The following is a 16,897-nucleotide window of genomic DNA, read 5'->3' on the forward strand; positions in this document are numbered from 1 at the left end:
TTTACTTCAAGGTATTACTTTTTTGTTAAATACTGTTTTAATATTGCTAAACATAGTCATCTTTCCTTTCAGTCTTAACCCTACTGCCAGTATCCAGGTTCTTCAAGAAGTGTCCATGTCTCGGTACATTCCTCATCCTTTTCTTGTAGTGTCTGTTACGTTGACATCGGTGAGGACAGAGACTGGTATCACCTTGAAGATGCCTCAGCAGGTAACAGGTCTATAGTGCTCAAAATTTAAAAGAATCAGTGCCTGGATTTGTTAGCTTAGTCCTTAAAGGTTACCTGGCTGATAAATGAATCATAAATCAGTGGTTCTTCTATGTGGTAAAATATTTTTTCTGATGCTTGTTATATACACATTTTATGTGTGAATTAGGGCAGGGTGATGGAAATAAAATCGAAACTCTTACTTCTATTTCATATCTTCTCTTGTCATCTTGTAAAGTTTGGGGCCAAATCTTGGAGGACAAATTAAACTTAACTATGTCAACGGTATGTTTCTCTATTGTGTATTAAAAGTTGAACACCAGAGCAGTTCATGGCATTAGGAAGTGCCTTTCTTGCAGCAACAGTTCCATTACTCAACGAATAAACAGAAAAAAGGAAAAGATGGCATATGACCCTATAAGGTCACTTCTAGTCAATTTCCTACTATGCTAAAATAAAGTAAGATAATCTCTCCCACTAGTTACATCAGAAGATAGGCTAACAGCCAAACAATGACTAAGGTGTGAAGGTGAAGCCCTCTCTTAACTCCAGGAAATTATTCAGGCCACTGAAAGCATAGTGCAAAGAGAACTTGGATTTTTGTTGTCTGTGGTGTAAACAAATTAAGCTTAACTATTTGAACAGCTGCAGTATAAAGCGTATTTTCTCATCAGAGCAGCTACCTTAAGATAGTTCGGAAGTTGCGTTGTCTGTGAGGCAGGCCCTTAGACACGTGAGGGTCTGTATTTTTCTCCACGTACCAAAGCCACCGGTAGATATGAAAGCAATGGCACAGCTCTAAAATCTGAAGGTTTGCACTTGCTTCCTTCAGTTCATTCTAATTTAGTGTCCCACAATGCTGAACATGTGTCCTGAGACTTTGATACGATCTTAGACAAGAGCATAAAAAGGCAACATGCTTGTGGTTTTCTCTTCCATCTTGCTGTGAGACAGCGTCCTTATTCCTGAACCACTTGACCTATGGTGTTTCCTAATTTTGAGAAAAAGCTACTGAAACTTTTCAGAGCACTAGTAATATTTTAAACTTAGCTTCAGACTGAACAAATATTACCCCTTTTCTTTCTGAGAGCCCGTATCTTCAAACTTTGTCAGTCCTCCTGATCAAAAGAAAACTATTAATGTTAGCACTGAATATGACACTGCACTGTAGACAAAGCAACGTGTCTGACTTAGCGGCGTGTGTCAGCCTTTTCAGTGTTGTTACCTATTAGTGACCTTAACCCCTGATGCTGCAAATTTCCCATACAGGCCCTCTACCCACGTATTTTAAAACTAAACTTCATGCACAGCATGGTATTAGCTCCAGTGACTTGGTTTAAAATTAACATGAAACAGTTCTGAAATAAATCTTTAGAAATAATACTTTGCTTTCTTGATATACCTAACTAGAAAGATTTTTCTCTAACTGCAGCTTCTAAAAGTTCAAGATGCTGTACAATGTAGCTAAACTCTTTTTATCTCAGCTCTTTTTGGCTTGTGTACCAGTGTTAGTCTTTGCAGTCAGACACTGGCAATCATATAGTGGTGATACTGATAAAAATACAGAGCTTTATTTTTCTTAAAATATTGGTGGCTTGCCCATGCCAAGAGGCATAGTTGGAAAAAGCCCATATCAAATAAACACATGGAATGAGTCTAGTGAACAAGAAGCCTTCCAGTATTTACTCCTTTGCACACGAACTACGTAAATGAATCTATCTGTAGGTACTTAGCTCTACTTGATTTTTCTGAGTCCTCCTGCATTGGGTTTGGTTGTTAGTCATCTCTGTATGACAGTGCAGTTAATTTACTCTTTTTATTCTGGGTTTGTATTGTGGTTATGGGTAAAATGATGCATTCAAAAAGCTTAAATAATTTGCATAATACTCTTTTATCCTTAGGCTTGTGAGGCTGAAAGTATTATGCTAAACTTAGCAGGACAACTCATCATGTTGCAAAGGGATCGATCTGGACCCCAGATACGAGATAAGGATAGTAATCCTAATCAAAGGAAGCATGTGAGTAAATATATGTGGAATATTGTGTATGGCTTCAAAGATGTTGTCAATGACTGAAGAAGTTGTGGACAGGGAGTGGGCCAGGCGTAAAGAAAAGAGGTCTATAATGCAAGGCAGTGTCTACACTTACAGGCCGAATTGTTAGCTGGAAGTAAATCACTACTCCCATGACTTTTTTTTCTCCAAGAATCTCTGAAACATTATGACTTAATTGTATGAATGTCTAACTAAAGTATTTACTATGTGTATTTTCTACTTGTATTGCAGTGAAAAATAAGAGTTTTTAAGTGTAAAGGTCTGGTGCAAAATTTGGTAGGCACTAATGACAGAAAATCTCCAGTCTATCTAAAACTGTTTTGTATGTTTATGGAACATTATGATTTTTTGCAGAGTATGTTTACAAAGTTCCTAAAAACAACAATAATAGAAATCAGTGACTGACCTTTTCAATTTTTCTGTGCTGGTGAAAAACACTTTGGGAGAGTGAAATATGAAAAGTTTAGATGAAGAGTTGTTTGCAGCTCAATCAAACACTAGCAAATTTGGTGTTTGTAGTAATTTCGTCAGTTCTAGGTTGGACTCTTGGTCTAACTGAAGAAGCAGAGAGCAGGTTTTTGTTTTTGTCCCTTATTCTCACCCCTCTGGCTTCCTAACTAAGTATAAGGAGGTTAAAAAAATGAAAGAAATGTCTTTTGAGTTAATGTAAGTAATAAGTGGTGTTTTCCCAGGTGCTAGGGTGCAGTTAAGGGATAAGCAGATTTGTTTCTTCTTTGTTAGAAGAATAACATGTTTGAAGAGAGTAGATCTTAGCTGAAAAAAAAGTTCTTGTGAAGAGAATTAAAAAAAAAAGGAATAACGAATTCTGATTTTTTTTTTTTATTATTATTTCTTTAAATAGCTGCCTTTTTGTGCTCCAGTTGTCCTAGCCCAGTCTGTTGAAAATGTATGGACTACTTGCAGGATCAACAAACAGAAACGCCACTTATTGGAGGCTCTGTGGCTCAGCTGTGGTGGGGCAGGTATGAAAGTCTGGCTTCCCCTGTTTCCCAGAGATCACCGAAAACCACATTCCTTTCTGTCAAGACGGATCATGCTGCCTTTCCACATCAACATATACCCATTGGCTGTTTTGTTTGAAGATGCCTTGGTTCTTGGTGCTGTTAATGACACTGTGCTCTATGACTGTTTATACACTCAAACCAGTGCTAGAGAACACTTAGAGGTTCTCTTTCCTTTCTCCATTGTTGAGAGAACCTCTCAGATCTACCTCCATCACATTTTACGCCAGCTCTTGGTTAGGAACCTCGGTGAACAAGCCTTGCTTTTGGCCCACTCCTGTGCCACATTACCATACTTTCCTCACGTACTAGAACTGATGCTTCATGAAGTGCTGGAAGAAGAAGCTACCTCGCGGGAACCCATTCCCGACCCTCTGCTTCCCACTGTGGCAAAGTTCATTACAGAGTTCCCCCTCTTCCTGCAGACAGTTGTTCATTGTGCTAGGAAGACAGAATATGCCCTGTGGAATTACCTTTTTGCTGCTGTTGGAAACCCGAAGGACTTATTTGAAGAGTGCTTAATGGCCCAGGACTTGGACACAGCTGCCTCTTATCTTATTATCCTACAGGTAATGGTACCTCATGTATTGCAAGAGAGGTGATACTTACTAATGTTGTCATATTTAAAAAATATCGTCATACCAAAGTTACATATGTTAAACAAATTTTTAATTTAACAGTTTTCTGTTGAGCTTATGTCTGGTTATGAAGGGGGGGAATATAATGCAATGTAAGTAGTTATAAAAAGGAAAATAATAGCATGAAATTTGCTTCTAATAATCTCTGGTATACTTGAACGTGACATGATGTGGCTTGACTTAACAGGACTTTTGTTGCTTGATGGCAAAAGCAAATGACTTAATTATGCTTTGTTACTTGCAGAACATGGAAGTTCCAGCAGTTAGCAGACAACATGCTACTCTCCTATTTAATACTGCCTTAGAGCAGGGAAAGTGGGATCTTTGTCGTCATATGATCAGATTTCTTAAAGCCATTGGCTCTGGAGAAACAGACACACCTCCGGCTACACCAACAACTCAGGTTTGTGATGAAAATAGCAAATACTGTGCATCAAATCTTGTATGATTAATCTTGCTATTATATAGCATGTTTGTTCCTTTGACTGTATGTTTGGGTTTTCTTGGTTTTAGGAACCTAGTTCAAGTAGTGGCTTTGAGTTCTTCAGACATCGCAGCATTAGTTTATCCCAATCAGCAGAGAATCTCCATAGCAAATTTAACTTGACAAAAACACTGAGTATGCCCTCTGGCCCATCTGGAAAAAGGTAATTGGTAGTAATGTCCTTTCCTTCCCCACTTTGTTAGGTGCTGTACTAACTGTCTTACCAATTTAATTTCTAGAAGTACATTATGTGATAAAGTTAGATTTGTCATAGTCGTCCTCCGCATCCTTCTGCATTTGTCTTTTCCCGACTCCCTTAATGTCTGTGCTTCTCTCTTACGTTCTTGGGAGAATATATTCTCACACATGTAAATACATGTGTATGTGCATGTGTTTGTATGCATATATACACAGGCACACTTACATAGATGCTGCTGACCAAAAGCCTCTGAATCCACTGGATGCATATGTAGTAATTTAAATAGCTAGTGAGACTGCATGCCTTATATTTGAAGGATCTGTTTTGTTGAAAGATATGTCTTGAACAGCTCACAGTACTGTGGCATCATAGTATACATTGCACTGGGATACTGTGCACATCTTGATCTAGCAATGTGTTGCCAAGCCATAAATAGAGCCTTTTACACCTTGGGATGAATCCCTCTTGCTGTATACAGAATTCATATTGATCAGTATTAATGTCCAGAAGCAGCACTGAGCTGGGATTTGCTATTATCTTGGTTTTGGCTTTTTTCCCATATAAGACCTTCAAAACAATCTTCATACAAATTCAAATGCTTTTATTTAGTAATCTTCCATACAGAGTAGTATCTTAAGAGTTTTGATAGGAAGGGTCCTAGACTAATACTTGACTTGTTCTCTAAACTTGTTTCTGAGAAGTCACTTTGCAGTGGCATCTGCCTTTTATCTCTCCTTCTTTACTTTTTTTCTGCATTGCTAATAGTTTAATACCCTATGGACACTGCTGCGGTTGTAAATTCCTTTCCTTATTTCACTTACCTGTTGAGGCAGTGGGATCTTTTAGAGAACATAAATAGCAAGGAATGGTGGAAACTGCTGTTGTTAGTTTATAGAAAGCTCCCACTACTACTCTGGTCACTCGATGTACTGTGGAAGTGGCCAACAGCCTTTACGACTCTGTTTTCTCAGTCTTAATGTCACTGTTCTCTGGTCTGTCTGTAGGTGGAGTAAAGACAGTGACTGTGCCGAGAACATGTACATTGACATGATGCTCTGGCGGCATGCTCGGCGTCTGCTAGAAGAAATCAAGCTGAAAGACCTTGGCTGCTTTGCTGCACAGTTAGGCTTTGAGCTGATTGGCTGGCTGTGCAAGGAGCGAGCCAGAGCTGCCCGCGTGGAGGATTTTGTGTTTGCTTTGAAAAAGCTACACAAGGATTTCCTCTGGCCATTTCCAGTCATACCGGCTTCGTCCATTAATTCACCTTTCAAGAATGGAAAGTACAAGACAGGTGCTGTAACATCTGAGTTGATTTGGACTAGGTTTCCCTCCTGCAGTCCTACACTCATCAGTCTGAATCTGTCCTTCCTCAGTTCAGCCAAGCAAAGAACAGGCTGAGGCTTGCCACCTGCACAGCTTTCTCACACAGGGTGTGTTTTTTGAAGGGATTCTGTTTAGTACAGATGGCATCTCTTGTGTAGTCTGATTACACTACTGTTCCTGTTGAGGTGTCTTGCTTTCTCAGGTGCACTGAACTGGGTATCACTTGTGCAGATGTTGAGTTGAATGTGGATATTGCTCTTTGATGTAAATTCTGCTACAGAAAGTTACTAAAATCAACATTCCTATATAGTCTGTAGGTGAGGTTTTGATTAACTTTTTTTATATTTAAAAAAGTAATGTTCCTAATATTTGAAATTTGCTTTATGTTAAAGGATAAAAATTTTGAGGACTTGCTGTAAACCTCCTTTATTATTAGTATCTCAGTTCACTAGTTTATCTTTTTAGGCAAAGTTGATACTAGCTGCCAAGTCTTCCTCTTTTTGGTAGTAGCAGCACCATTATTTAGTTCTACTGATGCTAACCCTTTATCAGCTGATATTTCTTTTATGCCAGTGCTGACATAAAAAGCTCATCAGAAATTCTTGAAATACCTAAACTTGCTGCATTCCCTTGCTTTTGGTGATCCCTCAGAAAACTAATTGAATATTGACTTAGATACAAGTTTTAGCTTCCTGAAATGCCTGGAGAGAACTTTCCAGATTTCCTTTTTGATGGTTACGTGACTTTTCTTTGGTGGGTTCTTTTTTTTAGCCATGGGGGAGCAGTTGCTAAAATCTCAGTCTGCAGACACCTTTGTAAACATGGAAATGGACACAGGGGTTTCAAACACACCTCGGAGTCGCAGCTGGCTTGGCACTATCAGCTCTTCTCAGAGAGAGATTGACACAGTTTCATCCCATGGACCACACATGCAAGATGCATTCCTTTCTCCTTTGCTAAGTAAAGGTTAGTCACTCTTCCTTCTGTCTGCTCATTGGAAAAATGCACCTGGAAGTATGCACTTATATTTTGATGTTTGCATGCCACTGCTGTATTGTTGCTTCTCAACTGCTGATAACCATAATTGGGGAGGGGAGGACTTGTTGAAAAGTGAACTGAATTTTTACAATGGAAAGATAATGCCCATGTCATACATCTTTATATACGTGAAGTAGAATATGAAACTGATATTTGCTGAAGTTCCTGTCTGTGGTGGTAACTTGAAATTTAGCGTTTTTACAGTCTGTCTGGGAAGAGCGTTCGAAGTTTTTTGTCTTTGTCTCTTGCACAGGTCGGCCTTTTGCACAGGTTGGCACTGTTCTAATGCATGACCTTTGTGCTTTTGGATTTCTTTAGAAAGATATTGGACACATAATTTATTGAGGAAGTTAATGAAATTATAGTCCCATATAGATTTCTTTTTTCCTGTGGCTTTGCTTAAATTGCTTTTCTAAAAGCTCAAATGTATGATCAGCTTACGAAAACACAAAGCGGAATTTTATTCTCTATGCACCTTTTCTGACCACAGTCAGACAGGAAGTGTTTGCTTGACCATTTATCTCTTTTTTTTTTTTTCCCTTTTTTTTTTTAAACTCCCTCTTGTCCTCAAGCATAGAGCAACGTTTTCAACATCAACAGTGTCTATGTCACGTGATTTCCACTTTATTAGGGGAAAGACCTAAGTACCTAAGTGTGAACTACAATTTCCCCAAGATGCTAGGGCCTCCTGTGAGAGGCAGAGCACTTGAAGCTGCTATTTAACAAGTTGACGGGCTTTATAAAATGAAGAAAGAGTGAGGTTCTTTCCCTCTGCTTGGGCACTGCCTCATTCCACTTTCACTCCTGTTTCTCGTTTATTACTTCTGGGGACTGCAAGAATGCATTAGGTTTAAGGAAGTTTGTTCTAGAACTCTCCAAAAAAGCATAATTTAAATGGGGAAAATTTATTTCTCTATTCATTGCACTGTCTTGTACTGCTGACTGCCACTACTGCTGTTTCTATAAACAAGTATCTCATTTTTTTGTGAGATGGATGAAGACCTTTGAGTTCAATGGACTTTGGTATGCATTTTGAAGCAGTTTATTTCTGAAGTGAAACTAAATTAATAGTCTTTAAAACATTGCGAGCTGAATTCTAATAATAATTTCACAAATAACTAATCCAGCAGTGGTATTCATGGGCAAGAAGCTAATAAAATAACTTTCTGACTTTCTAAACATTTTCCACAGAAAAGATGCATCTGCTTTAATATGGAAACTGGAGAGTGGGTGCCTTCATGACTCACCACTATAATGGTTTTACCTTTGCTGTTACTGCTCCTGTGAAAATTCTGTGGCTACATCTGCTCTTCATGTTTTTATTAGAAACACTTACTTCTTTTTGTAATTAGTGCAGGTGAATATTTACATTACCAAGCATTCAGAATCTTCAGGGTTTTGTATGAAGAAAAGAACTTGCTATTGCATCTTCATTTTTAACAAAGTTAAAGGTTAAGAAAGCAGTATCTTCAGACAGACTGCAACACTTCCTACAGACTTAATTCTAGGACTATAGTATGTAAGAGGCTGTCACTGTGCTTTTACAATGATTGCCAACACATCTTTAGGATCCCTTATTGATATTATTCTGCAGAATTATTTTTGTTTGGTAGAAAAACTACTGCATTCCTGCAATAATAGTTCTACCATATAGTGTGATACAAAGAATCCTGAAGTGGGATGGACACTGTGCCTGAAGTAACTTCTTAGCACTGTGATAGGCAGCAAAGCATGACTGTGTAATTTGTCAATTTCTACAGGAAGTAGTTCAGAAATTCTGAGTCTTACTAAAGTAAGTAGTTTCTTTTTCCCTTATGTTTCTGAGTGTTTTTGATAGGTGACGAATGCAGCATTGGTTCAGCAACAGACCTGACTGAAACAAGTTCTATGGTGGATGGTGACTGGACCATGGTGGACGAAAACTTCTCCAGTCTAAGTTTAACTCAGTCAGAGCTTGAACATATCTCTCTAGAACTGGCTAGTAAAGGGCCGCACAAGTCACAGGTCCAGCTGCGGTAAGTAACATAATCTTTGCATTTGAAACTTAAAATGACTAGTGTGCAGCATTAGGAGAAAGAAACACTGTCTACAGGATCACACTGGGATTTTGTCTTCAGAGTGGAAAAAGAAATAAGTAGACTGTTTTTCCATATAGGTACTTGCTACATATCTTCATGGAAGCAGGATGTCTGGATTGGTGTATTATCATAGGCCTTATCCTCAGAGAATCTTCAGTAATCAACCAGGTTTTCAGTATAATGCAATCCTCTGATATTGATGGAGAAATCTGTCAGAATATCAAGACTGGCCTATATGCTGTTGACAAATGGGCTTCTACAGATTGGTAAGTGTTATTTTCCACCTTCATTTTCATTCCAGTTGTAGATAATTAGTTACCTAAAAAATAACTTTGAGTTATCTCAGCCCTAGCTGAAACAATTATTTAAAAACACTTTTTCAGAAAATTTCAGGACAGTCACTTGATACGGTTGTGATCAAACTGGAAAAAAACCCCCAGCAAACCAAGCCCAAACCAACTGACCCCCAGCTTTTATTGTTTGATTATGGTTGCCTTTTTCTCTCTATTTAAAAAAAAAAAATAAAAAGAGTTTCTGTACAGGATGGATTATAGAAGATACTCATTTGTATTACACATCTCCCAGGAAAAGCTGCTTTTCAGGCATATGACAGAAGTACTATTTTTTTAATTCACTCATAGTGTTCTCTACCATTATTTTCCTAGCCCTGGGTACAAGCCATTTCTAAATATCATCAAACCACAGATCCAAAAACTAAGTGAAATAGCAGAAGAGCAAGTACAGCCTGAAGCTTTTCAGCCAGTGAATCCTTCTAAGGTAACTGAACAAGCAAACCCCAGAGCTGAGGAAAGCAGGACTTCATCTAGCCATGGCACTAATCCTCAGAGTGATGCTGGGAACAGCAACACCAGCAGGCACGAAGAGGACAAGTCAAAGACAGAGGATGAGGATTCATTCCAAGACGGCAGTTATGACTGTATTGTGTCTTAAATGGAAGACGAACGACTTCCCAAGCATCAGGTGTGAAAGGAAGCAAACCAGCTCTTAGACATGCTTCCATGTTTTGGATTTGAACTCTTTTTTTTTTTTCTCTTCTTTTCTTTTTTTTTTATTTTTCAATCTTTGGAATCTTTAGTGGGGATAACTAAGCAGCAGTTTCATCTAATAATTTCAAAAGGAGGCAACATTTTTTTTTAAATGCAGTCTTCAGACTGCAGCTTTAGGTTTTGATACTTAATAGTGTTGAGAGACAGTAAATACATATGGAGACAGGTTCAGCTAATATTCATCAGTACCTTACATCACCAACACATGTTCTGAAGAAACTACTTATCTATTGCTTGAGTTTAAAAGGTGAAGAGGGGATTAAATTTAAAAACTGTTATCCTTTGCAGCTTGCCTGCCTAAGAAATGTCTGATCAATGCAGTTCAGATTGGTTTGATATCAATATTTTGTATTAAAGGACTGTAAAATATATTGTATGTTTTTGTGAATACTCTTGTACAAATACTCAAGGTTGTACCATGTTTGGAGGTACCAGTATGTATTGTGCATGTTTCTAGATTACTAGTAAAGCAGAGTTGCACTTCTTTCTGGATGAGGCATACTTTACTGACCTAACAGTGACACAAGGTGGCTTTCCTGTTTTTTACTGCCACTTACAGATCTTGTAGTTGGGTTTAAGGGATTGCTGAAGGTTATTTATTTCATTGTAAATTCTTTTCTGAGAAATGGATTTTTTAAAATGTAAATAATCATCATATACTCTTGCTATGGAAAATTAGTTTAACAGCTCATACTTAAACATTTTTCAAACATTTTATAATATGCATACTTGTAACTAAGACATATTTAACTTTCATACAATGTTAAGGAAAGCTGGCTGCAGAAGTCTGTTGCTTTAAGGTACTTATTTTTTCTAGCTGCTGTCCCTATGTAATAACTACCTGTAACAGTATTAATTTAGATATTAGGTTGTTTGTACTGTGCAATCTGAACAAAAATGCAACATTACCCATTTTATACAAAATAAACTAGTTTATTTTTTATAACATCACTTGATTACTGACATGGACCAAACTAGTCATCATAGGGTAGTTACAGCATCTGGTTGCTTTTCTAGTGTAGTTACTAAATGCACATCCATGTAAACTCTGAAAATTAAGAATATTCATAATTAAGTTGAAATAAATTGTGGTTTTATGGTCTTTGTTTCCTTTGTAGATAAGATCAAGTGCTTTAAAATGTACAAATATTAAACTGTTGCTTTAGAATGGCTTTACTAAGCCAATACAACCAGTACAAGTGCAATAATTGCGAGTATTACTTGGAAAGCTGGAGATTTTAGTGAATGCAGCTTGAATTTCCATTTAAGAGTTGAAACTAATATTGAAGTTATTAGGAAAGAAATCTGGTTCAAGAGTCCCAGCATTAAGCTTAGTCTGCATTGTAGCTACTGGTTACAGATAATGTCTATCATACCTACAAGCCTGTTGTGATCTGACGTCAAAATCCATTATCGTTATAAGGGGATACTTAAAGCTTTTTTATGATAAAAAAACTGCTTAATCTATGTTAAAAGAAATAAAACCTGTGCTTAAAGTTAATATTTTTCTGTGGTTCTGTGGTAATGATGTAAGCCAAGCCCATCCTGATCAGCTTTCTGCTGTTCACGTTTTGGATCTGTATAAGTAAACACATACATTAACTGATATACTAACATTCTTATATTAGTATCTTACTGCTGTGCTACTGTTGTTTAGCAGTTAAATCTTTTTAGTTGTGAAATTTTAGAAGTTTGTACTTCTTTAGTAGTAATTATCTCTATGCAAATCTTAATGTGCTAATTTTGTATTTCAATTTCACTGCTGTTATACCTGTAATTAAAAGACAAATGTATTCAACTTCACTTGAAGTTACTCCTCTGGAAAATAACTATTTCTGACTTCAAGCCATTGACAGTAAATTACCAGAATTCAAGTAGGTTGTCTCGAGAAACAAAGCTCCCAAAGAAACTCACCAATGAAAATTGTTTTAGTTTGCCACCTCATACCCTATGGCCTGTTTTACAGGATGAAGGTATCAAGCTTCTGAGTTGAAAATTACCATATTAGCGCATCTTTGAAGTTACATCCACCTACTGTTTTGAAAAGAGGTGTATTTGGTTTAGGTGGCAAGGGTGTGGTAGCAAGGGGGGCTGCAGGGGTGGCCTCATTGAGTAGAGCCCAGGAGCTGCCCCTGTGTCAGACAGCCAGTTCCAGCAGACCTACCATGGGACACAGCTGAGCCCATCAGCCAAGCTGGTGCCTCCTCTCTGATCATATATTTAACAGGGGGTAAAAAAATGCTGTGCAGCAGCTGTGAGAGAGATGAGTGAGGAACAGTCCTGCAGCCAGCCAGGCCCATAAAGAAGGAGCAGGAGAAGGTGCTCCAGGCACTGGAGCAGAGATCCCCCGCAGCCTGTGGATCTGTACAAATAAACACACATGTTAACCAATATACTAACATTCTTAATATTAGTATCTTACTGCTGTGCTATTGTTGTTTAGCAGTTAAATCTTCTTAGACCGTGGTGAAGCAGGCTGTCCCCCTGCAACCTGTTGTGGAGCATGTCGGAGCAGGTATCCATGCTGTAGCCTGTGGAGGACCCCACACCAGAGCAGGTGGAAAGCCCATGCAGGAGCAAGTTTTCTGGCAGGAACTGCAGCCTATGGGGGACCCACACTGGAACAGTCTGTTCCTGACGGACTACCCTACCAAGAGGAGGATCCACATTGGAGCAGTTCATGAAAGACTGTGTCCCATGGGAGGGACTCCATGCTGGAGCAGGGGAGCAGTGTGAGGAGGAAGGAACAGCAGAGAGGAGCTGTTACGGACTGACTGTGACCCAACCCTTGACTGACCATCCCCCATCCTTCTGCACCATTGTGGAAGAGGAGGTAGAAGAGTTGAAGTTGAGTCTGGGAAGAAAGGGCAGGCTGGGGGGAAGGTGTTTTTATTTTTCTTGTTGTTTGTTGCTATCCTACTTTATTTTTAATTGGCAATAAATTAAATTAATTTTCCCCAAGGCCAGTTTGTTTTACCTGTTATGGTAACCAGTGAGTAATCTCCCTGTCTCACCCATGAGCTTTTAATCTTATTTTCTCCTCCTGGCCTGCTGAGGAGAAGGCATGAGAGAACAGTTTGGTGGGCACCTGGCAGCTAGCCAAGGTTAGCCCACCACAAAAAGTTTAGTCAATACAAACGTGTACTATTATACAAACCTGCGCTCAAGCTAAACATAGGAAAAATGGGCAATTTAGCCAGCTGAGGGTCAACATTCTCTATGGAATTCCAACTTACTGTCTCTCCTCTCCTCCAGCTCACATAAAACTGGCTGCCCTGGTTCTTGCCACCCTGGCCTACTTAAGGATTTAGCATTTAGCATTTAATGGCATAGAAAGATGTCTGATTTCCTCCTTCACCAGCATTTGCGTATCATCAAGTTTTTCTTGATCTGGTTCTCATCCTGTACAAAGTTAATTGCCTCTGAAAAACAGCAACAATGCTGGATTCCTTGCTACCCATTTAAAAAATCCTCTCACACAGGCTATACTTACAGAATCATTAAGGTTGGAAAAGACCTCTAAGATCATGTAGTCCAACTGTCAACCCAACACCTCCATGCCTACTAAACTATGTCCCAAAGTGCCACATCTACAAGTTTTTTGAAATCCTCCAGGGATGGTGACTCCACCACCTCCCTGGGCAGCCTGTTCCAATGCTTGACCACCCTTTCAGTAAAGAAACTTTTCCTAAGATGCAGTCTAAACCTGCCCTGAGCAACTTGAGGCCATTTCCTCTCATCCTATCACTTATTACTTGGGAGAAGAGACCAACACCCACCTCTCTACAACCTCCTTTCAGGGAGTTGTAGAGAGCAAGAAGGTCTCCCCTCAGCCTCCTTTTCTCCAGGCTAAACAACCCCAGTTCCCTCAGCTGCTCCTCATAAGACTTGTGCTCCAGAACCTTCACCAGCTTCGTTGCCCTTCTCTGGACACGCTCCAGCACCTCAATGTCTCTCTTGTAGTGAGGGGCCCAAAACTGAACACAGTATTCGAGGTGCAGCCTCACCAGTGCAGAGTACAGGGGCACGATCACTGCCCTAGTCCTGCTGGCCACACCATTCCTGATACAAGCCAGGATGCCATTGGCCTTGGCCACCTGGGCACACTGCCAGCTCATATTCAGGCAGCTGTCAACCAGCACCCCCAGGTCCTTTTCCGCCAGGCAGCTTTCCAGCCACTCTTCCCCAAGCCTGTAGCGTTGCATGGGCTTGTTGTGACCCAAGTGCAGGACCCAACACTTGGCCTTGTTGAACCTCATACAATTGACCTTGGCCCATCGATCCAGCCTGTCCAGGTCCCTCTGCAGAGCCTTCCTACCCTCAAGCACATCAACACCCCTGCACAACTTGGTGTCATCTGCAAACTTACTGAGGGTGCACTCGATCCCTTCATCCAGATCATTGATTGATAAAGATATTAAACAGAACTGGCCCCAATACTGAGCCCTGGGGAACACCGCTTGTGACTGGCCGCCAACTGGAGTAAACTCCAGTCACCACCACTCTTTGGGCCCAGCCATCCAGCCAGTTCTTTACCCGGTGAAGAGTACACCCGTCCAAGCCATGAGCAGCCAGTTTCTCCAGGAGAATGCTGTGGGAAACTGTGTCAAAGGCTTTACTGAAGTCAAGTAGATAACATCTACAGCCTTTCCCTCATCCACTAGGCAGGTCACCTGGTCGTAGGAAATCAGGTTGGTCAAGCAGGACCTGCCTTTCATGAACCCATGCTGGCCAGTCCTGATGCCCTGGTTGGCCTGCACATGTCTGTTGAGCGCACTCAAGATGAACTGCTCCATAATTTTCCCCGGTACCAAGGTCAGGCTGACAGGCCTGTAGTTCCGCAGATCCTCCTTCCGGCCCTTCTTGTAGCTGGGTGTCTCATTTGCTAATCTCCAGTCACCTGGGACCTCCCCCGTTAACCAGGACTGCTGATAAAGGATGGAGAGTGGCTTGGCAAGCTCCCCCGCCAGCTCCCTCCATACTCTCGGGTGGATCCCATCCAGCCACACAGACTTGTGAGTGTCCAGGTGGTGTAGGAGGTCACTAACCGCTTCCTCCTGGATTATGGGGGTTTATCCTGCTCTCCATCCCTATCTTCCAGCACAGGGGGCTGAATACCCTGGGGATAACTGGTCTGACTATTAAAGGCTGAGGCAAAGGCGGGATTAAGTACCTCAGCCTTTTCCTCATCCTTGGTGGCAATGTTCCCCCCACATCCAATAAAGGAGGGAGATTCTCCTTGGCTCTCTTTTTGTTGTTGTATGTATTTGTAATGTATGTAATTTGTAAGGTAATGTATTTGTAATACAAATTTACAAATGTATTTGTAAAAACATTTTTTATTATCTCTTACAACAGTGGCCAGCCTGAGGTTGAGCAGGGTTCCTGCCTTTCTAATTTTCTCTCTGCATGACTTGACAAGATCCCTGTACTATTCTTGAGTTGCCTGCCCCTTCTTCCAAAGGTCATAAAAAATCTCCTTTTTTTCCCTGAGTCCCAGCCAAAGCTCTCTGTTCAGCCAGGCTGGTCCTCTTCCCTGCCGGTTCATCGTATGGCATGTGGGGACTTGCAAAACTGCTTGAGTCAAATCACATTTCTGAAGATAATTTTCACCATCACTGTTGTCAAGCAAAGTAAGGTGATTCTTCACTAGTGTGTTTTAGCCCAAAGCAACCAATTTAAATGGTTTTAGAGCTGAAGTGTCTGTAAGCTACAGATTGAGATCCACTGCTAAGTAAACAAATACATGAATGCATAATCTAGCCAGAACCTGTACAAAAGAGGTCCCTTCTTTTCATTATGAACTGAGGGGAGAAGTTGTCTACAGCTATAATATCATTATAAAAGATGATGGGTGACTTTTTGAGGGTGGTAAGCTGGCTTCAACAGAAGGAAGGAGAGCCCCTGACAGGAAAAAAAAAAAAAAAAAAGGGTACAGACCCAACTTACTGTCTCATTGTAGTTTCCTATCCTAGAGCTGAAAACTGTTGAGATACTCTACTGAGCAGTGAGATGAATGCCAGCTTATGATGAGTGGCAAAAGTAGTCCCAGTGCTTAAACACAGAAAAGGAAGGAGCTTTCTCATACCACTCTAAAAGAAAGATACAACTTGCTCTTGCTGAGTTTTCTATTTATCATGTACTACCTGAAATACGTAAACTCAAGGAGTTTCCCACCAGAGGGCACTGAGAAGAGACTTTACAAAAGCCCACAACTGGAGGGCTTTTGTAAAGACAGCTAAACAGTTCAGACATAAGGCACCTAACCACTTTCATAACTTTTTTCAAATTACTGTTTCCTATAAAAAAAAGAAACACACCACCACCACACAGAGAAAAAACAACATCCCTGAATAAACCATGCATGGGCAGCTTTCTAAGACAGTTACTTAAATTCACCTCTTCCTACTGGCTTTGAACCTTGTATTTTTTCCAGAGTCTCAGACCTGACTGACAGAATTATTCTTTTCTAGACAAACTACTGCTAACTTTCAAGACTGATTCTTACAGCTTTCTGAAACTGAAATTATTTTAAAAACTCTTTCGTTAATGGCCAGTGATGCTTGACACCCTGTGTGGAATAGAGGTAGCAGTGACTATATCTCCCTAAATTGGCTTATACTTCCTGCTCAGGTCTCAGCTTTATCCTTGGCATGTTCTCAAGCTGCATCTGCAGCTTTGACAGAATCATGAAGTGTCATGCCCAACAGAAACTCTTCTGCAGTGAACAGGGAAGCCTGACTAATTTCTAGGACTAATTTATTCTCTGAGACTGGAACAGATTT

General features: G+C 40.1%; 1 protein-coding gene across 8 annotated transcripts in view; it reads left to right on the plus strand.

Annotated features, from left to right (window-relative positions):
* The window catches only part of RIC1 (RIC1 homolog, RAB6A GEF complex partner 1), a 55,628-nt gene extending 42,575 nt beyond the window's left edge, over positions 1–13,053 (plus strand). For 2 of the 8 annotated variants that reach the window (XM_072859021.1, XM_072859020.1), the window contains exons 17-26: positions 73–211; positions 2,111–2,227; positions 3,126–3,854; positions 4,168–4,326; positions 4,437–4,570; positions 5,611–5,897; positions 6,701–6,895; positions 8,793–8,982; positions 9,123–9,311; positions 9,687–13,053. In XM_072859021.1, the coding sequence (XP_072715122.1) occupies positions 73–211; positions 2,111–2,227; positions 3,126–3,854; positions 4,168–4,326; positions 4,437–4,570; positions 5,611–5,897; positions 6,701–6,895; positions 8,793–8,982; positions 9,123–9,311; positions 9,687–9,996 (2,449 nt within the window). In that variant the 3' untranslated portion in view covers positions 9,997–13,053. Of the gene's footprint in view, positions 1–72; positions 212–2,110; positions 2,228–3,125; positions 3,855–4,167; positions 4,327–4,436; positions 4,571–5,610; positions 5,898–6,700; positions 6,896–8,767; positions 8,983–9,122; positions 9,312–9,686 lie in introns of those variants that run through there. The other 6 variants (XM_072859018.1, XM_072859025.1, XM_072859023.1 and 3 more) reach the window with 5 other exon arrangements.
* Positions 13,054–16,897: the final 3,844 nt, after the last annotated feature.

This window comes from Ciconia boyciana, chromosome 4 (genome assembly GCF_034638445.1).
Source record: "Ciconia boyciana chromosome 4, ASM3463844v1, whole genome shotgun sequence".
NCBI classification, from domain to species: Eukaryota; Metazoa; Chordata; class Aves; order Ciconiiformes; family Ciconiidae; genus Ciconia; species Ciconia boyciana.